This window comes from Rhodnius prolixus, unplaced genomic scaffold (genome assembly GCF_049639745.1).
Source record: "Rhodnius prolixus isolate KJV_2025 unplaced genomic scaffold, Rpr scaffold_11, whole genome shotgun sequence".
Classification (NCBI taxonomy): Eukaryota; Metazoa; Arthropoda; class Insecta; order Hemiptera; family Reduviidae; genus Rhodnius; species Rhodnius prolixus.
The window spans coordinates 2,023,405-2,041,152 of record NW_027411625.1 but is presented as its reverse complement, the minus strand read 5'-3'; the positions used below and the strand labels follow the sequence as shown (position 1 = coordinate 2,041,152).

The 17,748-nt window shown below is 30.8% G+C and overlaps 2 protein-coding genes across 6 annotated transcripts in view; one reads left to right on the top strand and one right to left on the bottom strand.

The window, feature by feature from the left end:
* LOC141459255 (battenin-like) overlaps window positions 1–13,896 on the top strand; it is a 34,586-nt gene extending 20,690 nt beyond the window's left edge. For 2 of the 4 annotated variants that reach the window (XM_074138100.1, XM_074138101.1), the window contains 8 exons: window positions 1,393–1,444; window positions 2,772–2,917; window positions 3,268–3,429; window positions 4,244–4,387; window positions 4,596–4,848; window positions 5,934–6,083; window positions 6,953–7,093; window positions 8,074–13,896. In XM_074138100.1, the coding sequence (XP_073994201.1) occupies window positions 1,403–1,444; window positions 2,772–2,917; window positions 3,268–3,429; window positions 4,244–4,387; window positions 4,596–4,848; window positions 5,934–6,083; window positions 6,953–7,093; window positions 8,074–8,202 (1,167 nt within the window). In that variant the 5' untranslated portion in view covers window positions 1,393–1,402 and the 3' untranslated portion in view covers window positions 8,203–13,896. The remainder of the gene's footprint in view (window positions 1–1,392; window positions 1,445–2,771; window positions 2,918–3,267; window positions 3,430–4,243; window positions 4,388–4,595; window positions 4,849–5,933; window positions 6,084–6,952; window positions 7,094–8,073) is intronic. The other 2 variants (XM_074138099.1, XM_074138098.1) reach the window with 1 other exon arrangement.
* A 159-nt stretch (window positions 13,897–14,055) lies between these two features.
* LOC141459254 (pH-sensitive chloride channel 2-like) overlaps window positions 14,056–17,748 on the bottom strand; it is a 19,424-nt gene continuing 15,731 nt past the window's right edge. For both annotated transcript variants that reach the window (XM_074138096.1, XM_074138097.1), the window contains exon 10: window positions 14,056–17,564. In XM_074138096.1, coding sequence (XP_073994197.1) covers window positions 17,340–17,564 — 225 coding nt within the window. In that variant the 3' untranslated portion in view covers window positions 14,056–17,339. The remainder of the gene's footprint in view (window positions 17,565–17,748) is intronic.

The following is a 17,748-nucleotide window of genomic DNA, read 5'->3' as shown; positions in this document are numbered from 1 at the left end:
AGTGGTTTGAAGAATGGTAAGACTACTCTGTGGCGATGGTGTCGAGCACCGAATATGGAATATTCTCTTTTTGTTGTTAGTGGTCCTTTGTAGCCAGGAATCCCTGATACTTTTCAAAATTGATTTGATACAGCTGTTCAGTTTTGTGCAATTTTTTACTCTCTCTTGCTTATCAAGTTCTGAAAGGCAAAACAGGCAGTTTGTGGTGTAGCTAGAACCTGTTGAAAGACAATTTTACGCCTTAAAATTACTCACTGACTCTATACATGGACAGTCATTCCAAGTATTACCTACGGTGCGGTAGTGTGGTGGAGGAAGTCTGAACCATCAAGGCTCTAGCTAGGGGTTGTCTGTCGTAACAACAATTGAATTTAATCTCATATGAAAAAAATGGTTGACGTAACAAATTTATAGAAAATAGTAACTTACAAAATAGAATTATACAATTTTTTTAATGGTGGTTTTTAATTTTCTCGTAAGGCATCCATATTTTATCTTTATACTTCGTTTACTATTTTCCTACCTAAATGACTTTATTTAGAACTTTCGTTTTTCTGAGACAACAGTTTTAACTAGCTTATGAATGGAAGAGAATTAATGACATTTATTTCAAGTGTCTTGGGAACGACAATGCAATCTATTCTCGCCCTTTCAGAATTCGCGGGAAAACAAAAGTACTCCACCTCATCTCTGTTGAGTAGTAGGAAACTAGACTTAAAAAAAAATTAGTCAATAGTAATTGTCTCATTTTTAAGAATTCAGCTTTCAAACTTTTTGTTGAAGTGCTTGCTTAAGCTTCTCTTTAAATTACCAGCCCAGTGCAATACATGGTCTATTACCTACCTATATATTTATAAAAACCCTGCTGGAATGCCAAATGTGAAGAAAATATAGTCATAGACAGTATAGAAATATTATATTACTTTCGTTTCTTTAAAACGCCTCCTTCGATTTTCTTTAAACGCTAGTTTAAAACTGTACAAATAAATCAATATTTTCAGTGGTTCTCATGTTAAGAAGGTTTCTAGTGGTCTGTTAGTTAGATGTGCCTTGCCATACAGGCTGATAGCCTACATGCACGTTCAACATCCTGCATTCAGCTTTCCTATTAATATTATTTACTTTTAAGTTTTTTAAGTTTGACACCATTGCTATTGAGTAATCATCAGATAAATAAATGGCTGATATTCTGTTCAACTAGACAGTCATGAGATTAGTAAGTAATTGGTCAAAAGTGTTGTTGGGCATAAAAAAAAATCAATAAAACAGACATGGTGACTTTTAAGACTCATAAAACTGGAGTTTTATCAGCACTGGTATGAATTTAAGCAACGTATACATTTAATATTTCCAATTTTTTGAAATATTTTTTATAGTATTTTCATTTTTTAGATATGAAACCATGAGAATAGCTGAAAAAGAAGTTTGGAAACGTATTAATCTTGTGATTATTTTTTATTTATTTTATTATAGTTATTATTTATTTTTCCTGCGCATCGACTCATTAGCGCTCCATTATTATTATTATTATTGTATTCAATCTCTAGCTCTTTTTTTTTTAACGGTAATCTGAAATTTGAGCGGTTGTCGCTAAGAATTTTGTTCATTTTACTCCGGTTATTTTTAAAAACTGCTTCACGTGAGTGCAAATATTCAGGATGACTACTTTTTCTATCAATATGTACAAAATGGGGCGAAGATTCAACGTGTTGATGGAGATACGTTGAAGGACAGCGCCAGAGCAACGATAGGCACTTTTCATGTGCCCATCTTTATTTCTCCTCTTAATTCTGCTTTCTTTCATTTTCCAAGTGTAGCAAAACACTTTTACAATATCGAATAGAAAAAACTCCATTGACATTCTTATTTTCCAGAAGTGTATCTGGCTCATTCCGACAAACGGTATGCGATATTTCGTAGCTATCTATACAACAGTACTTTTTACTGTAGCGGTTTTTTTTAACTCATACTGCTGCAAAAACGGATCAGTCGTAGTACAGAATTCTTAGTCTTCCAGCATTTCGCCTGCATTGTATTTATAAGAAGCTCCAAAAGGAAAACTTGTAACATGATGCCATGATCTTGGCTTTTGAGTGTAAAAATTGTAATCTATTGAGGCCAAAGCTAAGCTTCTACATATAATACCTAAACGTATATTTTATACTAAAAGGTATGGTTAATGTTTCTTGCTATGCATGAAAACTGCTGCACTTATGTGGATTATGGAATGCCAACAGTTTCGGATCATGAGCTTCATGCGTTCAATGATTGATTGCCAATGTCAGACCTTTCAAATGCAGGTGAGGTTTGACCTCTGGGCTGATTGTATTTCTGCCTGTATCCCTTTTGCTTACACGTTATGTAAGAATAATTCGGCAATGCTAGAGTTTCTCTAAAATTAAAGTACTATTGTTAATACTTTGTTGAAAGTTATTCAACTGTGTGCTAAAAAACCTATAATCCCTTATTATTATTTAATATTATTATTTGTATATCATATTATTTGAATACTGTTTTTAACTTTTTGTTCTTTATTTTCTATATATACTGAAAATCCACATTCTTAATATTTTTTTAACTAATTTCCTGAAACCTCAAATAAAAATAATTAACTAAGTACAAAAAATAATTTGACCATTTAAATTTTTACAAAAATTCTGTTTTCTTGGATTCTTCATCTACCTTCTTTGAGTAATAAATCAGTCAATTAAAACTGAAAGGGCATGTTTTGTTATTTTCCTAATAATTGTTTTTTCTATTTTGTTTTTTAGGATGGTGATACAAGTTCAAACAGTTCTTCAAATGCAACTTATGTAAGGCAATGTACACATATGTCCACTGGAGCTATACTTCTGGCCGATATTATACCATCTTTGACAATAAAATTAATTTCACCATTTTTCCCTTTATTTATTCAGTAAGTAACTATTTCTTACATAATTTTACTTAAAGCAAAAATTATTGACTGCAATGGTTTTTTAAAGTAATGTAATAGCCTATTTTTCAAGCGACTGAAAATTAGTTTCGTATACAGTGGTGGAACATCATACTTCACTATTAAATTTTTATATTAATAATACAGTAACTTAGACATGGAACCCCACTTAAAAGTCCTACCTGGTCCAAATCCGACCTTCTATAAATTTCGTACAGTTACTTTAAAAAATAAAAAAACTTCCGCAGGAAAGGAGACTCAGAATGAATCATCTTATTCCGAACTCACATTTTATTTTTGATACAATTGTCAATGGCATTTTGTTGCACTAGTTTCAGGATGGCCTTAATAGTAATTCTATCAGCCGCAGGGTATATACTGGTAGCTGAAGCGCCAACGGTTGCAGTGGCTATTGCTGGAGTGGTCTGTACTGCTTTATCTTCAGGACTCGGAGAAGCATCACTTCTTTCCTATATGGCGTTTTATAAGAATAAGTATGCAAATTGTATTAACTTTCTCTTAATTTCGATTTTTATAATTTTTAAGAAATATCAGCGAAAGCAGCTCCACGTCACTAATAAAACAAATAAATTAAATAATCGAATAAATTTGTGACTAATTCCTCCAACACTTATTTATTTCCAAATTTAATCTGTGGAACCAAGAAAAGGTCGTCTTCAGCTATAAAAATTTCACAAGAAACCTAATTACTCAAGCTCTAATTGGTCTTTTAGAATTCTTATTTTATACAAGCTAATTTGTTAGGTTTCTAAATATTACAATTACCAATTTCATGTAATAGAAATAACAGGAGTAATATTATTGACTGCAATGGTCAATTTAGCACTAATTAGTGCTAAAAAGTGGTTGATCTTAAAAATATCATTTTCTCAAACACTTAATTCCCGCATTCCAGCTTAGAATATTCCCTTTTTGGTCAGATGCTGTTGCGTATAAGAGATGCTAGCCTTCGGTATCGATCTAAGCCAATAGATTAGCGAGTGTAAGTACATAAAGTTAATTCGGGCGGGACTTCCAAGCTCAGTTGCTTGCATTACTTTTTCACTTGTGTATCAAATTAATTCAAATAATTGCGGTTGATAAGAAGTAAGTTGATCAAATAAGAGGTATTTGAGAGGAAGGATACTCGTTATAAACTTAACCTCATCCACTGTCATTAGCTGAATATGCACTTACTAGAATGCGCAATCCATCAGAACCTGTTGGGCCTACCTTCCCTTACTTTTATATAAATAGCAATCCTGAAAAATTTGTTTTACATAAGATTATTTTTTAATCATTGTTCAGACATATTATTTCAACATGGTCATCAGGCACTGGCGCTGCCGGCTTCTTTGGCTCGTTTACATACGCCATACTTACAAAGATATTAGGAAGCCATAAAATTACACTCTACGTTTTACTCACTGTTCCTGCTGTAATGGGTATGAGGTGAGTACATAAAATAATATTTGCAAAACATCTTAAAATCATTTTGCATGGAAGATACGTAAAAAATTGCTACACTTAAATCTTTGCTCTCTTTATCTGCTCTAATATGAAGTATTGTTTCGTTGTAAGAATTATATAGTAAGAGAAATAGTTTGAGGGTTTTATCTCACAGAATTTGTTCTTCAATAGTTATTCATTTTATTTTTAGTTTTTGGTTTTTACTTGAGCCACCAAAAAGAAGTGATGGAAATAGTAACGGAAGTAACAAAGGAAATGGCACTACAGGTGATTTGTCGAAAGTTTCCAGCTCGAGGAGTTCGGAAATAGATAGTGAAGTAGCACCAATTATTGGAAAATCTACGTCATTGTCTTACAAGTTTTCACTGATACCATCCTTGTTTAAGTACATGATACCATTGTTTTTAGTATACCTGTTTGAATACTTCATCAACCAGGGACTTGTAAGTACTGAATTTGTTTTGATTTAATAAAAAAAAAAAAATTCCCCAATCTCTTCAGGTGGGTGTTAAAGTTAGGTGCGTGCACAGAGAGCTCAACTTCATACTTTACTATAAACATTTCCCCAATAAATAATAAGTAAACTTTAAATGTCGAACTTCCGTCCTTTGATTTTTTAATACACAAAGCAATTACAATTAAACCTTTTTGGAAGATTGCCAGTAACTTGCCATTGTCTTGGAAACAGAATAGGGAAAAAGTTGCATCGGAAAATCTCTGTCATGGCCTTCTTTCGGGTCCGCGTGGTGACGTAAATCTCGTTCGGGTTTATCTGAAAAAAACCACTTCTCCAGTGTTGCTTTGTTCATGTGCAAACGTAGGTCACTCGGTAGATACTAAATAAGAAGTTCAGGACCGTGCTAGGTTTCCATGAGTTCAAAATAGATGTGTTCGATTTGCTACTTACGTGACTATACGTAAGCTCTATGAACCTCAGCGAGAATCTTAAAGCAGTTTGAAAGCGGTCCAATCACATTCCAGCAGTGTAAAAACGATCTTTGATGTAGATTTATCAAAAAACCCTAGATCTTGAACAGGATATCTTGAGCTTTGCTCAGTCATAGTATCGGATTTTGCTGCGTTGTAACAAATGTGTAAACTTCTGCCTTTTCCAGCAATACCGCCGCGCGAGTACACTTTAGAAAATAACTTTACACTAAATTACTTTGACATTACTTTTCAATTAAAGAGAACAGTTATAAAGGGTTGGGATATAAATATATCAGTTCATGTTTTCGTTTTTTTAGAGTTTACTGCCTCACTTCTCTCAAATTTGCAACTTAAAATAATCTTAAAAGTTAATAATTTACTACTAATTAATTATTAGACTCGTCATTAAAAAAGTAGTAAGTTATTATTAAGAGTAAGTTATTATCTCAAAATAGGCATTCATTATTAATTATTTTTCGTCTTTTTTTTTTAGCTCACTTCGACCTAAAGATAGTAGTGATAAAAAGACGTGTTTTACACCATTTTTTAATCGTATCAGTTAAATTATTATTAAAATGCAATATGTATTTATTTTCAGTTTGAATTGATTACTTTTGATATATCTTGGTTGACTCATGCTGAACAATACAAGTGGTACCAAGTAGACTATCAGGTTGGTGTATTCATTTCAAGATCTTCCATAAATCTTATTCAGATCAACAAGACATGGATACTTGCTTTATGTCAGGTATTGCACTAATTCTAAACATTTATTGTATTATGTTTGAAGGAGTATTGTAATAGTGAAATCTACAACGACCTAAATTATCTATTTTGGCACGCCTAAGCTATCAGGTTTTGCAGAATGTAATCGTCTGTAAAATGCTCAAGTGATGTGTGAATGTGTGTGATAACGAGATAGAATCTGCCTATGGAAACACTAACTCAAGTAGTTGTTTATTATTCGGCAGGTACCTATGTGAATTATTTTATTTACAAATGGGCACCTACATCCGATGAAAATAAAATAAAGATAAATTTTAAAATGTAACACGAATAATAAAACAAACAGAATTAATAATAGACTTGTTTACAGATATGAGTTCCTACAATACTACTTATTTCAATGTATGTTCTTTTCGATATAAATAACTAAATACCAAACAACTACATGAAAAAATTAAACAATAAAAAGATAATGAGCTGATGGAAAGCATTATATATTACATATTATTGCGAAATATATGTAAAATAAATTATGCACTGCTAAGATCTCCAATATTTTTTTGATTTGGTATTGCTAGTCAATGGGAAAAATCAATATGCTCGATTACTAAATTCTTACGATTGTATATTTGTATCATGGTTGTAGATCTAATCTAAATATAATCTTAGTATAAAGATTTCTTACAGAGATTCACACAGCAACCCCAAGATTTCTGAAGAATATGTCTTTTTTGAAATTTTGTGTTGAGAGTACTCTGTCACAAATTTAATGTTGTAGATTTGCTAATATTATAATTTTTCATTATTCATTACTTTGTATATTTTATATATTATATGCATATATATTTATATATTCATTATTTATTTATTTATTAATTATTTTTTTTTTAGTTTATTAGTGTGATATTCTTCGCAACTGAAGCAATCTTTACCTACTTGCCAAGTATCTACATCGTGTTCTTAGCCGTTCTCTGTGAAGGTTTCTTTGGTGGTGCTGCGTATGTCAATACATTCAACAGAATTAATCAGGAGGCATGTAGTTTTTGATATTTTTTTTTTCTATGATTTAAGGCGCGTCAACATCTAAGGTTATTGGCGCCCGGAGCTTTCTTCAGTGCACTGCCGGCCTCCGGACAGTGTTCTCTCGTTACAGACAACACTGTCCATCACCGGACAGTGAGCTGTAAGAAGCTCCTAGGAAGAGAAAATCTAAGGGTCAGCTGCTGGATTCGAACCCGGGACCTCCGCGTGGGAGTCCAGTATGCTAACCTCATAGCTAATCCCTTCCCTAGTTTTTGATATTATTTTTAATTTCTGTTTCCTGCTTGAAAGAGGAAGTTTTCTGTTCATGTCAAATTTTCTGAATCCATGAAAACGAATTTTTTTGTGTGCTCTTCCTCTATGTTTATAATATATCAGAAAAGAAATAATTTTCCGTTTGGATATCACCATCGTTCCATATACTAAGGATTCATCTTTGAAAATGGTCTTCTTAAAATTGGTATGTAGTTCTGAAAGGAGCCTAGTATGGTACGCTCACATTAAAGTACCATGTAATGAGATCCCAAGTATTTAAGGGAACCTATTGTATTATTTTAGGCTGCTAATAATTTTTAAATACTCGATATTTTAGAGAATTTAAAGAACTCGAAAATTAAGAAACTATCTTAAATAATAACTGATGTACTCTCATTTAAATACAATTGTTTCTCTTATTTTACTTTAACAACTTAGGCTCAGTTATGCTTTATTTATCATGATAAAAAAACATTATTCTAATGAGAATAAATTAATTCTTAGCAATTTGAAGTTTCGGAGTGTGAAAAAGTAGTGTTCTTCACGTTCGAGAGATCTCAAATTATTATTTCCGACTGTAGTTCAGGAAATGTGGCACGAACGCAAAAGTCAACAAATAATAATAATAATAATTATTATTATTATTATTATTATAATAATAGATGCATTGTTTATATTTATGGGAATAAAATTATAGAAATTATATTTTCGTGTAGGTACCTGATGATAGAAGAGAATTTTCAATGGGAATGACATCTTTGGCCGATGCTGTTGGCATTTCGCTCGCAGGTTTTCTAGCTATACCTGCACACGACGCAATCTGCAATTTGCCACCTTATAAATAATTTATTCTAGCTTTAAATGAGCTTTAATGTTTGTTTTTCTTTCTTTCTTTCTTTTTTTTAAGAAACTAAAACACTATTTTTAATCAGAAATTGATAAAAATGTCATAATGTGATAGAAATTATAATTCAAGTAAAAATTGAGATGTAGACTTAATTTTAATTTTTGACTTTTATATTGTGAATGATTTTAGTTTTTTGACTTAGTTTTAATTAATTGACTTGAATACACTAGGATGCAACAGATTAAATTAAATTGAAAAAAGAACACCTTACTTAAAATATTGATTACTGACAGGCCTTGGAAAGACACTCAAGGGGAAAAAATGCAGTAGGAAATCTTCCTATTTTCCTAGCCTTCCTAAAACCCTTTTTGGTTACTATAGAAAGGTTTGGGACTGCTTTGAAAAAAAGAGATTTCTCTATTTTTGATCTCTCTAAATGAGGTGTCGTTAAGCAAACTCAGACGCGCTGAACATGGAGTTAAACCAAGTTCAGGACTACTTGCGGAATTCCTGAGCCCAAACCAGCTTCATTTAATATTGTTCCTACAGTCTATTTGCAAACCTAAATCCCATGAATTATTTCGAAACTGTTAGTATAATCAAAGAAGATTAAAAGGGATCTAAAATTGTTCCCAGCATACGGAATGATCTTGAATTACTCATAAACATTGGGCCTTACCCAGGCACTGTGATGTTATTCCCGCTTTCTTAATTACACTGTCCGTAAAAACTAGTACATAGACTGGATTAAGAAAGCTCTAAGTATCGACAGTTTTTGTCTTTTTCCAATAACACCGCCGCTAGCAACACTTTCTTGGGTTCAAATTAAAGTTATTTGCTAATATTAATATCACGAATAACAAGTTTTTTGGGTGTAGTTTTATTGAATTAATTTGAATAAAAATTTCATGCTTTATAAATATTATTTAGTTACGTTACTTTTTTCAACTATTATAGGTTTAAGTTGATTTCAAAATCGGTACTTATCTGAGATTTGTATATTTTTATTTCCATACAAATTTGGAAATTAATGAATTATACATCTATGTTCTCCGCGGATATATTATTCTATAACTAAATCTTGACAGATAATATCTAAAACAAACGTTTAAAACTAAAGTAAATTTGCAAACGAAATCCTCAGTTTTACACTTGTTGGCCTATTCATTATGTTCTTTTGTCTTCCTCTCCTGAAAAATTAAATTAAATGTATTGAAATTAAATTTAAATCTGTATGAACCATGTTTGATTTCATATTAATTTTTTTTATCGTGTGATAATTTTATACTAAAAGATAATTTTGTAAGGTTTCCAAAAAAATAAAGAAAATACACATAATTTCTATTTTCCTGGACCGCTATAGCCTTGTGGAGTCTGCTTTCCCTTAAACATTTGTCCATCACTTTCTGTATTGAGACTCTCTTAGACAAATAATACCCTTTCTGCTCTAAACTTTTTCCCGCACTCCTTTTTCCATCTGTACCGCGGTTTACCCCTCACTATCGTATCTTTTTATTGGGTTTCGTATACAATCCTGGCTGTTATATCGACAAGACGTCGAACATGCCCTTGCGAGCTTAGCCTTTTCTCTTTTACGGACTGTACCTATTGTGATATTACAACCCGTTTCTCTTTTGATTTCTTTCTTTTTTCCTTTCTCAATTTCTTTATTGAAAAAGTGACTATGCGGGAGATATTTCATTGACAGATTAAAAAAATTATAAGTTAAAAATTGATAAAACTTGAAGTTGCCGAAGATGGGCATTAAGGTTAAAAAATTTGATGTACAATATAAAAAAATCATTAAATGATTTCATTTGAAGTAAATTACATAAATGTGCAAGTCTATAATTTGATTATATACAAAATTTCTTTTATTTTTGAAATTGACCATCCAGCTGATTATTTCTATGACTTCCAGAAGAAGGTTTTTTTATGGTAAAACTAATTAAAAAAACTTTTTATTTATTTTGAAAATGTTTGAATTGTAAAGATTTCAGAAAATTATTTATATATTTAACCACTTTATGTTATAATTATAACTGGAAAAATATTATTTAACTCCTTTCTTTTTAGACAAAGGCACTTCAAGTGTTTGGGGGACCATTCTATATATATATAATAATAATATAATATATATATATATATTATATTAATTAATATATATATATATATATATAATTAATATATATATATATAATTAATATATATATATATTAATTTCGAAGTTGAAAAAATAGTACTTAAGAACGTAAGAAAATAGAAAACAAAAAATCAGATGAGTTAGTAGCTTAGACTTTAACGGGATTTGGTAATTTGTTTTGTCGATTTGTTTGACTAAAATTGTCTGGTAGGACAGTTCTTGATCTTCAAAAATTTGGTAATTTATTTTACTCTAGCTTAAGTTCAGAGTTAAATCGTAACCTTCCACATTATTTTCCCAATTTGACATATATTTCTCTCAAAGATTTCGTTTCTAATGTGTGCAATTAAATTTCCTCTTAATCGCCTTTGTCCGGGTCCAAGTTTCAGCTCCTAATAATAAAATGTTCACCACCAAATTTTTTTATAAAATAAAATTAGTTTACTTGTATACTTGCTAGGGTTTTTTTTTAATGTTCGGTTTTTTAATCTTATTGTTCGAAATGTCGGTCCTTGGTGGAAGAAATTTTCATCATGTTCGTAAATTGATTTTTTTATGAGAGAACGTAGTAGTAGAACGTAAAATTAAAATAATGATCTTAATAAATTTGTCTTTTTAATTACTTCGAAGATCTATTCTATTGCGTATTATTAGGTCATCGGCCAGTTTCCAGAGTCCTCGTTTACCTTCTGTGGATTTCTTTGTTAATTGCGGTTCAATTTCGCTTGATTTTGTACCGAGTATTCTGGCTCAAGATTTCTTTTGAGATTAAAGATTTAAGTTAATAAGCAAAAAACATTATCCACTATTTTAGAGTTGAACACCGCGGTTCTTCTCTCTCAACTTTATCAAACATCTTTTTTTATTTGTATGTAACTAGCTTTAATATTTTCTATTACTATAATGTCCAGGATTCTATGAGAATGTTTGGTACTAAGTATGTTGGTAGGTAGAAAGATCAGCAATTGGCTACCAGTTTAGTTTTTTTTTGCACAGTTGTACAAGTTGATCGCCCTTATATTCTCAGAACCGTCTTCACTTAGATTGTACGGAAGGTATAATCTGAAGACGGTAAAGATATTATAAAGCGGATAATCATGGAAATAGGCCTCTCTTCTCTCTAGATGTACTTTAGAGAAAGATCTCTCTTTCTCTAAAGTACATCTGCACCCCAGCACCAATATTTTAATTACTTAAATATTTTTCAAAAATGTCATTGTAAACTCGTAGCTTTATACGCGCGAATGTCAATTATATTAAACAAAACAAAAAAAAGTCAAAATTTTATGTTTAATGTAAAACCAGTTTATTTTTAGTCGAGTATTTCCATGTGTGTTAATTTAATTAGAGTTAAGATTTATGGAAGATTGTTTTCTAAAAGAAGTATTAGAGTTTTATAACATTCCATAATAATTTGTTCCAAGCGTAACGCCTTAAATCGTTGGAACAGCCATTCTGTATCCATGTGGCGAGTACATGTAATGGTTTAATGATATAAGGACTGAATTTGAAATAGCAAAAATATCGTAAAGTAAAATTTAAAATTAAAAAGAAAAATTGTCCGAATTATGATTTAATTATAATTATATTTCAATTAGAAAATATTTTTGTTTTCAATTAGTTGGAAAAGGAATTTGAAACTACAACTTGTAAGCTGTGTTCAGTTTTTATTTTATTAGTTGTGTATGTACTGATATAAATTTACTTATTTCGTGAGCGAATGGTTTTTTTTTTGTGAAAACATTTAGTCTAGTCAATCGTTCAGAATTAATAGTTTCCAGCTCTTTAGGCCAATAAATTTACTTTTCATTGACTTAAAGAGCGAGGTAAGAAAGTAGAATGCATTGCTACCTAAATGATGATTGACTCTCTTGAGCGTCAGTGTTTGTTCTGTGCCCGCGGACGTCTGTAAAGTGAGCTTAATGGATATGTGTAAAATGAGCATGGCAATCCAAACCTTAAGTTGTACACATCCCCTCTGATGTTTTTTCTGCGACCATTTGCCTGATACCCTAAAGTAGGACAACATTCTTAAAGATGTGGCTATTCAATCCACTTCTTTTATACCGAGAAATGAAGACATTTGCTTAAGAAAAAAAAAAAAGCCAAATGCTTAGACATTTAGTATGAGAAAGAACCTAATGCAAAGAAGAAGAACCTTAGGTAAAAGCAACTTCCTAGAATAACCACTTGCTTAGTTAGTACATGTACATTTCTCTAAAATGATACACATTTAAAATTGAAATAATTTGAGAAATGCGTTTATATTTATTTTCAGTAAACTATTTAAAACAACTGAAACTTTAATTAAAAACTAATATTAGAATGTTTTATTGAAATTAAATTTGTTTTGAGTTTTTACATTCGTTTCTATGTAATTTGGTATAGAAAACTTCATATTGGACAGATTTGCTCAAACTTCTTCATAGTTATTGTAGAACATTGTATCCTATTAGCATTTAAATTTGAGACTTTTCTTTTATTGTCTTCTAGTTTGATATAACGTCGTCAAGTTTTAAATAATTTAAATGGTAAAGTGGGAATGACTTTACCGTATTTTTATATAGTTTAACTATGTAAAAATCAGTATTAAATAAAAAATGTGTTTTTACAACCTTAAGAGTAGTTTATTTTATTTTTTGTGTTCTTTAACTACTTAGTTCCATAACCAATAGCGTATCATGTATCTTGTAAAAATGTCTATTTAGTCTCTGTGGCTGAGACTACCCAAAATATTGTTCGGAAAAAAGAAATCTCTGCTGTTAATAGTTTTTACTTTTCCACTTAGTTTAATCTACAAATAATTTTTAAAACATTATAAAAGTAATAATTAATTTAGAATCCTAGAAAATCTATGTTGATATCAAATGGATGTGTGTGTGTGTGTGTGTGATTATATAATATTACCTAAGGGCGGTAATAAAAACATTCTATTACCAAGCGTAAAATAGTATGTAACTATTCTCACCATCCTAATATTTTTATATAACTATCTGTTTAAACAATGCAACCAAGGAACAAAAATAAAAATGCAAAGATTTTTTTTTTTAGTTCAAAAGTAAAGTAAAGTTCAAAGATTAATTTGAAAAAAAGGCACATCCATAAACAAGCACGCAAGTTTTCATTCATTCATTGGTCAATTTCAACCAGGCAGAAACCTACTAACAAACCTTATGTATTTTATTCAAATTTATTTATACATTTTTTACGTTTAGAGGCACGGTTCCAAAACAAATTCGTTGAGGGTGTAGCTGACAATGAATATTATAGGCATTATAGAGTGCTTCAATTCAATCTGGAGGATGGTCATTACCTGACTAGTAATATGTCCTTAGACCATATAAGATGGATCATTGGAGTAAGAAGTGGTACAATAAAATTAAACAACTGTCCATTTAAAGATGAATTCGATGTGTGTCCAATGTGTAATATGGAGGTTGTGGAAGATTTGCATCACTTTTTGATTGAATGTCCAGCGTATGGTGATCTAAGATATAAATGTTATAAAAGAACCAATTTTTCCACCATAGAGATGGTCGGTTTACTGAATGGAAAAGACTGGATGGCACTAGTCAATTATTGTAAATCTGCATATTTACGAAGAAATGTGAATATTGTATAGATGTCACATTTATTGAATAAAACCAAGAAGAAGAAATTTTGATTTTGTTTGTTTTTTTTGTTGTTGTTCATTAAAGTGTGTATAAATTTAATTTATTATCACCATAAGTTGGTTTATTTTATTTTTTGTTCGTACAATTTACTTATTTCATCTTTTAGTTTGTATTTTTATTTATTTTGAATATAAGTATATGTTTTTTTTTTTCCCCCACTCTGTAACGGTTGTACAACCAACATAGTGCCTTTATGTACATTCATTACAAGAAGTAATTTTTTGTCAAATTTATGTTATTATAAATAAAGATTATTAATTATACATTTTTTCTTCATCCATCTGAATTGATTATTGAGGCTTTCTAAATATTTTATCGGCTTTAAAGAATGTTTTCATGATTCCTGACGAGATATTAAAAACCAATAAAATCTTTACTTTCGGAAGTTCTATAACCATTAATATTTAAATAATTTCACTGCATTATATGTGCATAAATATTCTAAGGCTTTTATAAGTTTTAACAGACCTCAGGCGCTTTCATTTACAAAATATTTTGGTCAAGTTAAAAGTAGCATTTGCCATTCAGCAGTTATTTTAGATAAATTATTATACTGAGTATAAAACTATTAAAACATAGATTTTTTATATAACTTAGTAAACTAATTAAAAAATAATAATATTAATATTAAATTAAAAATAATTACTAGAAAAATTGAAAGCTTGTTAAAAAAAAATTAAACGGACCAATGATTTTGGGGGGGAATAGATTTAAGGACTAGATTAACAGCAGAATCGTAATTTTAGGTTCATCCTAAAACCAGAAAATAAGTTTTATATTGAATACATGGAATATTCATCAATGAATACATTACAATACAGCAGTGTTTTCGTAAACGCGTTATTTTGACATAACGTGATAAAAGTAGTTAACGTTGTAGCCGGTGGATTCAGGGCTATTTGTTGCACATTGCAATGTACGAAAATTCAATTTTAACATTCAATAAATATTTAGTATAGCGTTGTTGCTTCTACGTCCAAAAGATGGCAGTTCCCCCCCCCTCTGTAATAAGGCTGACGTCTATATATTGTAATAGGTATAATAAGTAAATAAAAATTTCAACTCACAATACCTTCTCAATTTGTGGATTTGTAAACAAAAAATCTATGGCTTATTACTGAGTAAAGTATAGTGTGTAAAAAAACAAAATTTCATACAAATATGTTGTTTACACAGGGAGGTATAGCGGGCGCAATTTCAGAACGAGTTATGTGTCAAGATTTTGATAACAAATATCGGGCAGTTCCATATTCCATATCTACCGTGAAAGCTCGTCTTTGCCACAAAGTGGCTATAATCAAAGGCACGAATATTGTCCCTAGGCTAGGGCGCTTGCCAAAAGATATGGACATACAAAAGTAAAGGTGCCTTATTATTAATGCAAGGCTGAACAAATGCTTCGAAACGACGGAACAAAATTCTGTAAGATTCTGCCGTAATCACTATAATAGACTACTTATAATTTATACATTTTTATTTACAAAAAACATCTTGGAGATGGGAAGATCCTCTGTTAGGTTCAAGAATGGTACCTAATTTGAACACTGTAACAGCTGGGAAAGTTAAACTGGATAACAGCTCCCTATTCAGAGTAAACATTGACAATAAAGTAATACAAGTAGAAGAAAACGGAAAGTGTACAATATTAGTGACAGTATTTCCTACACTGTTGAGCCCTGATTGATCACTTCTCTCTTTTTGTTATATTCGAACCACTTAGCTATAAATCCAGTGAAGTTGTGTTAATTTATTTATTTAAAATGTTCTTTTAAAAAAGTTATTATTGTAATTTTGTTTTATAAAGAATTTTTTGTAGTAAATATGTATGTTTTTAATTAATGTTTGTAAACATCTTAAAAAAAAAATTGGCGCCTAGTGCACTGCCGGCTTCCAGACAGTGCTCTTCTCACATCGCTGAAAAATTAACTTTAAGAATCTTTAGAACGAAAAAACTTAGAGGAACCAACTGAATTTATTTAGGATCTTTGCTACTGCACTAGTACAGGCCTTTGCAATCTTTTTAAGACTATCTAGCAAATTTTCTGAAATGTTGGCGGGCCGGTCAGTGGATGAATCAAGTAAGAGGCACTAAAAATTACTTCAGAACTTCCCCTTCTCCAAAGAATATCTAATTTCCCGGAAATATGTCTACAGGAATTTCTTTGAAAGATTTTTTAGGCAAATGAAAATTGGATCACCATCATTCCTACCTTAGCTTCATTCTAAACAAAAATGTTTGGATTCAACAGATATTTTACTTGGTTTTCTGTTGTAAAAAAAAGAACTGGTATTTTGTATATGGGGAATTTTATTTTTTGTTTCGTAATCTGGTTGTTACAATACTCTGGATTCAATGCCACTAGTTCGGATACTTCTTTGCAATAGATCATAGTCTTATGGTATTCTGAAACAATTTAGCCCCTTGAAAACTATTTTTTCTTTCCCTGAGTAAGAAATTACCTATACATTTAGACATTTCTACGACAATACATAATAATAGATACAAGATTAGTCTAAGTTGAACATGAAATGGTTCCTGTTTCCAACCGCCACATTAAAAAAAGTTGTCCGTCAGTAGGAATTAGTTTTTCATTTTTTTATTCTTTTGATATCATTTTCTCTGATGTCAAGGTGCTTCTATTCTTGTACCTAGATTCGTAACTTCAGGTAACGCTATCTAGAGAAAACTAAACTACAGTTATAAAAGTACATTGCACTGTATGGTTGTGTCAAACGGAGACACCTGCAGTAGGAAACTTCATCTCATTACAGTGAGGAATTGAACTGAATTTTATCGAATATATTATAACATGAATGAATAAGAAATTTCTCTCATTTTAATACTGTTCTGAATGAATAATAAATATGAGAAAATTTTAAGTGAAAGATACATTGCGTATTTACTTTTACCAAGATAATTAAGTATTAATTAACTTATGTTCTGAAGAAACTGCACTGAAGAAATTCAGCCAATAAATAATCCAAAACAATCAGCATCTTACATGCTATCCAATCCTAAACTTTAGTGTTATTATCAAAACAATGTCGTTTAAGAAATATTCGAAATCTTAACACATATTTATTTGATGGACTTAATGGAAAGTAAGCGCTAGAAGTCTGTAGATTATAGGATTTGACAATGTAGACAACTGGAATCCTGAAATGAAAGATAAGAAAAGGTTTCCCAATCTACAACCAGATGAAGCTACTTTTTTTTACGGGATAACTAAACAAAACTACCTAAAATATTTATTTTTTTTAGAGCTAAGTAGAACAGAATTAAATTAACTAGAAGAACGGAATTAGCAACTAAACAAGTTACAACCATACAAATATCCAGTATACACAATTAAAAAACAAAAATGCTAATGGGAAAAAAAGACGACTTCTTCTGTCGATCCACTGGGCCACTTCTTGGGGTGTCATCGTGAACACACCTTTACTAGTCTTCTTGGAATTTTGTGCCTCCTGGAAGGCTAAGTTGTACGGTAAGGGGTCCTTGCTAATCGAGGTAACGGACAGTGTCTGCATGCTTGCACGATTCTGAAACAAAAGAAAATTTTGATGTGAAACACTCCCCCAACTTGTTCTCAGCAATTAATTTAATAATAATTGTCACATTTTCTTAGACACTAATATTCTTTCTACTGAATATAGCAAAGCGAAGGATGAACAGCTCCCATGGTATCCCATTGTATAGAATGCATGAATCGTGCTCGTAAGTGTA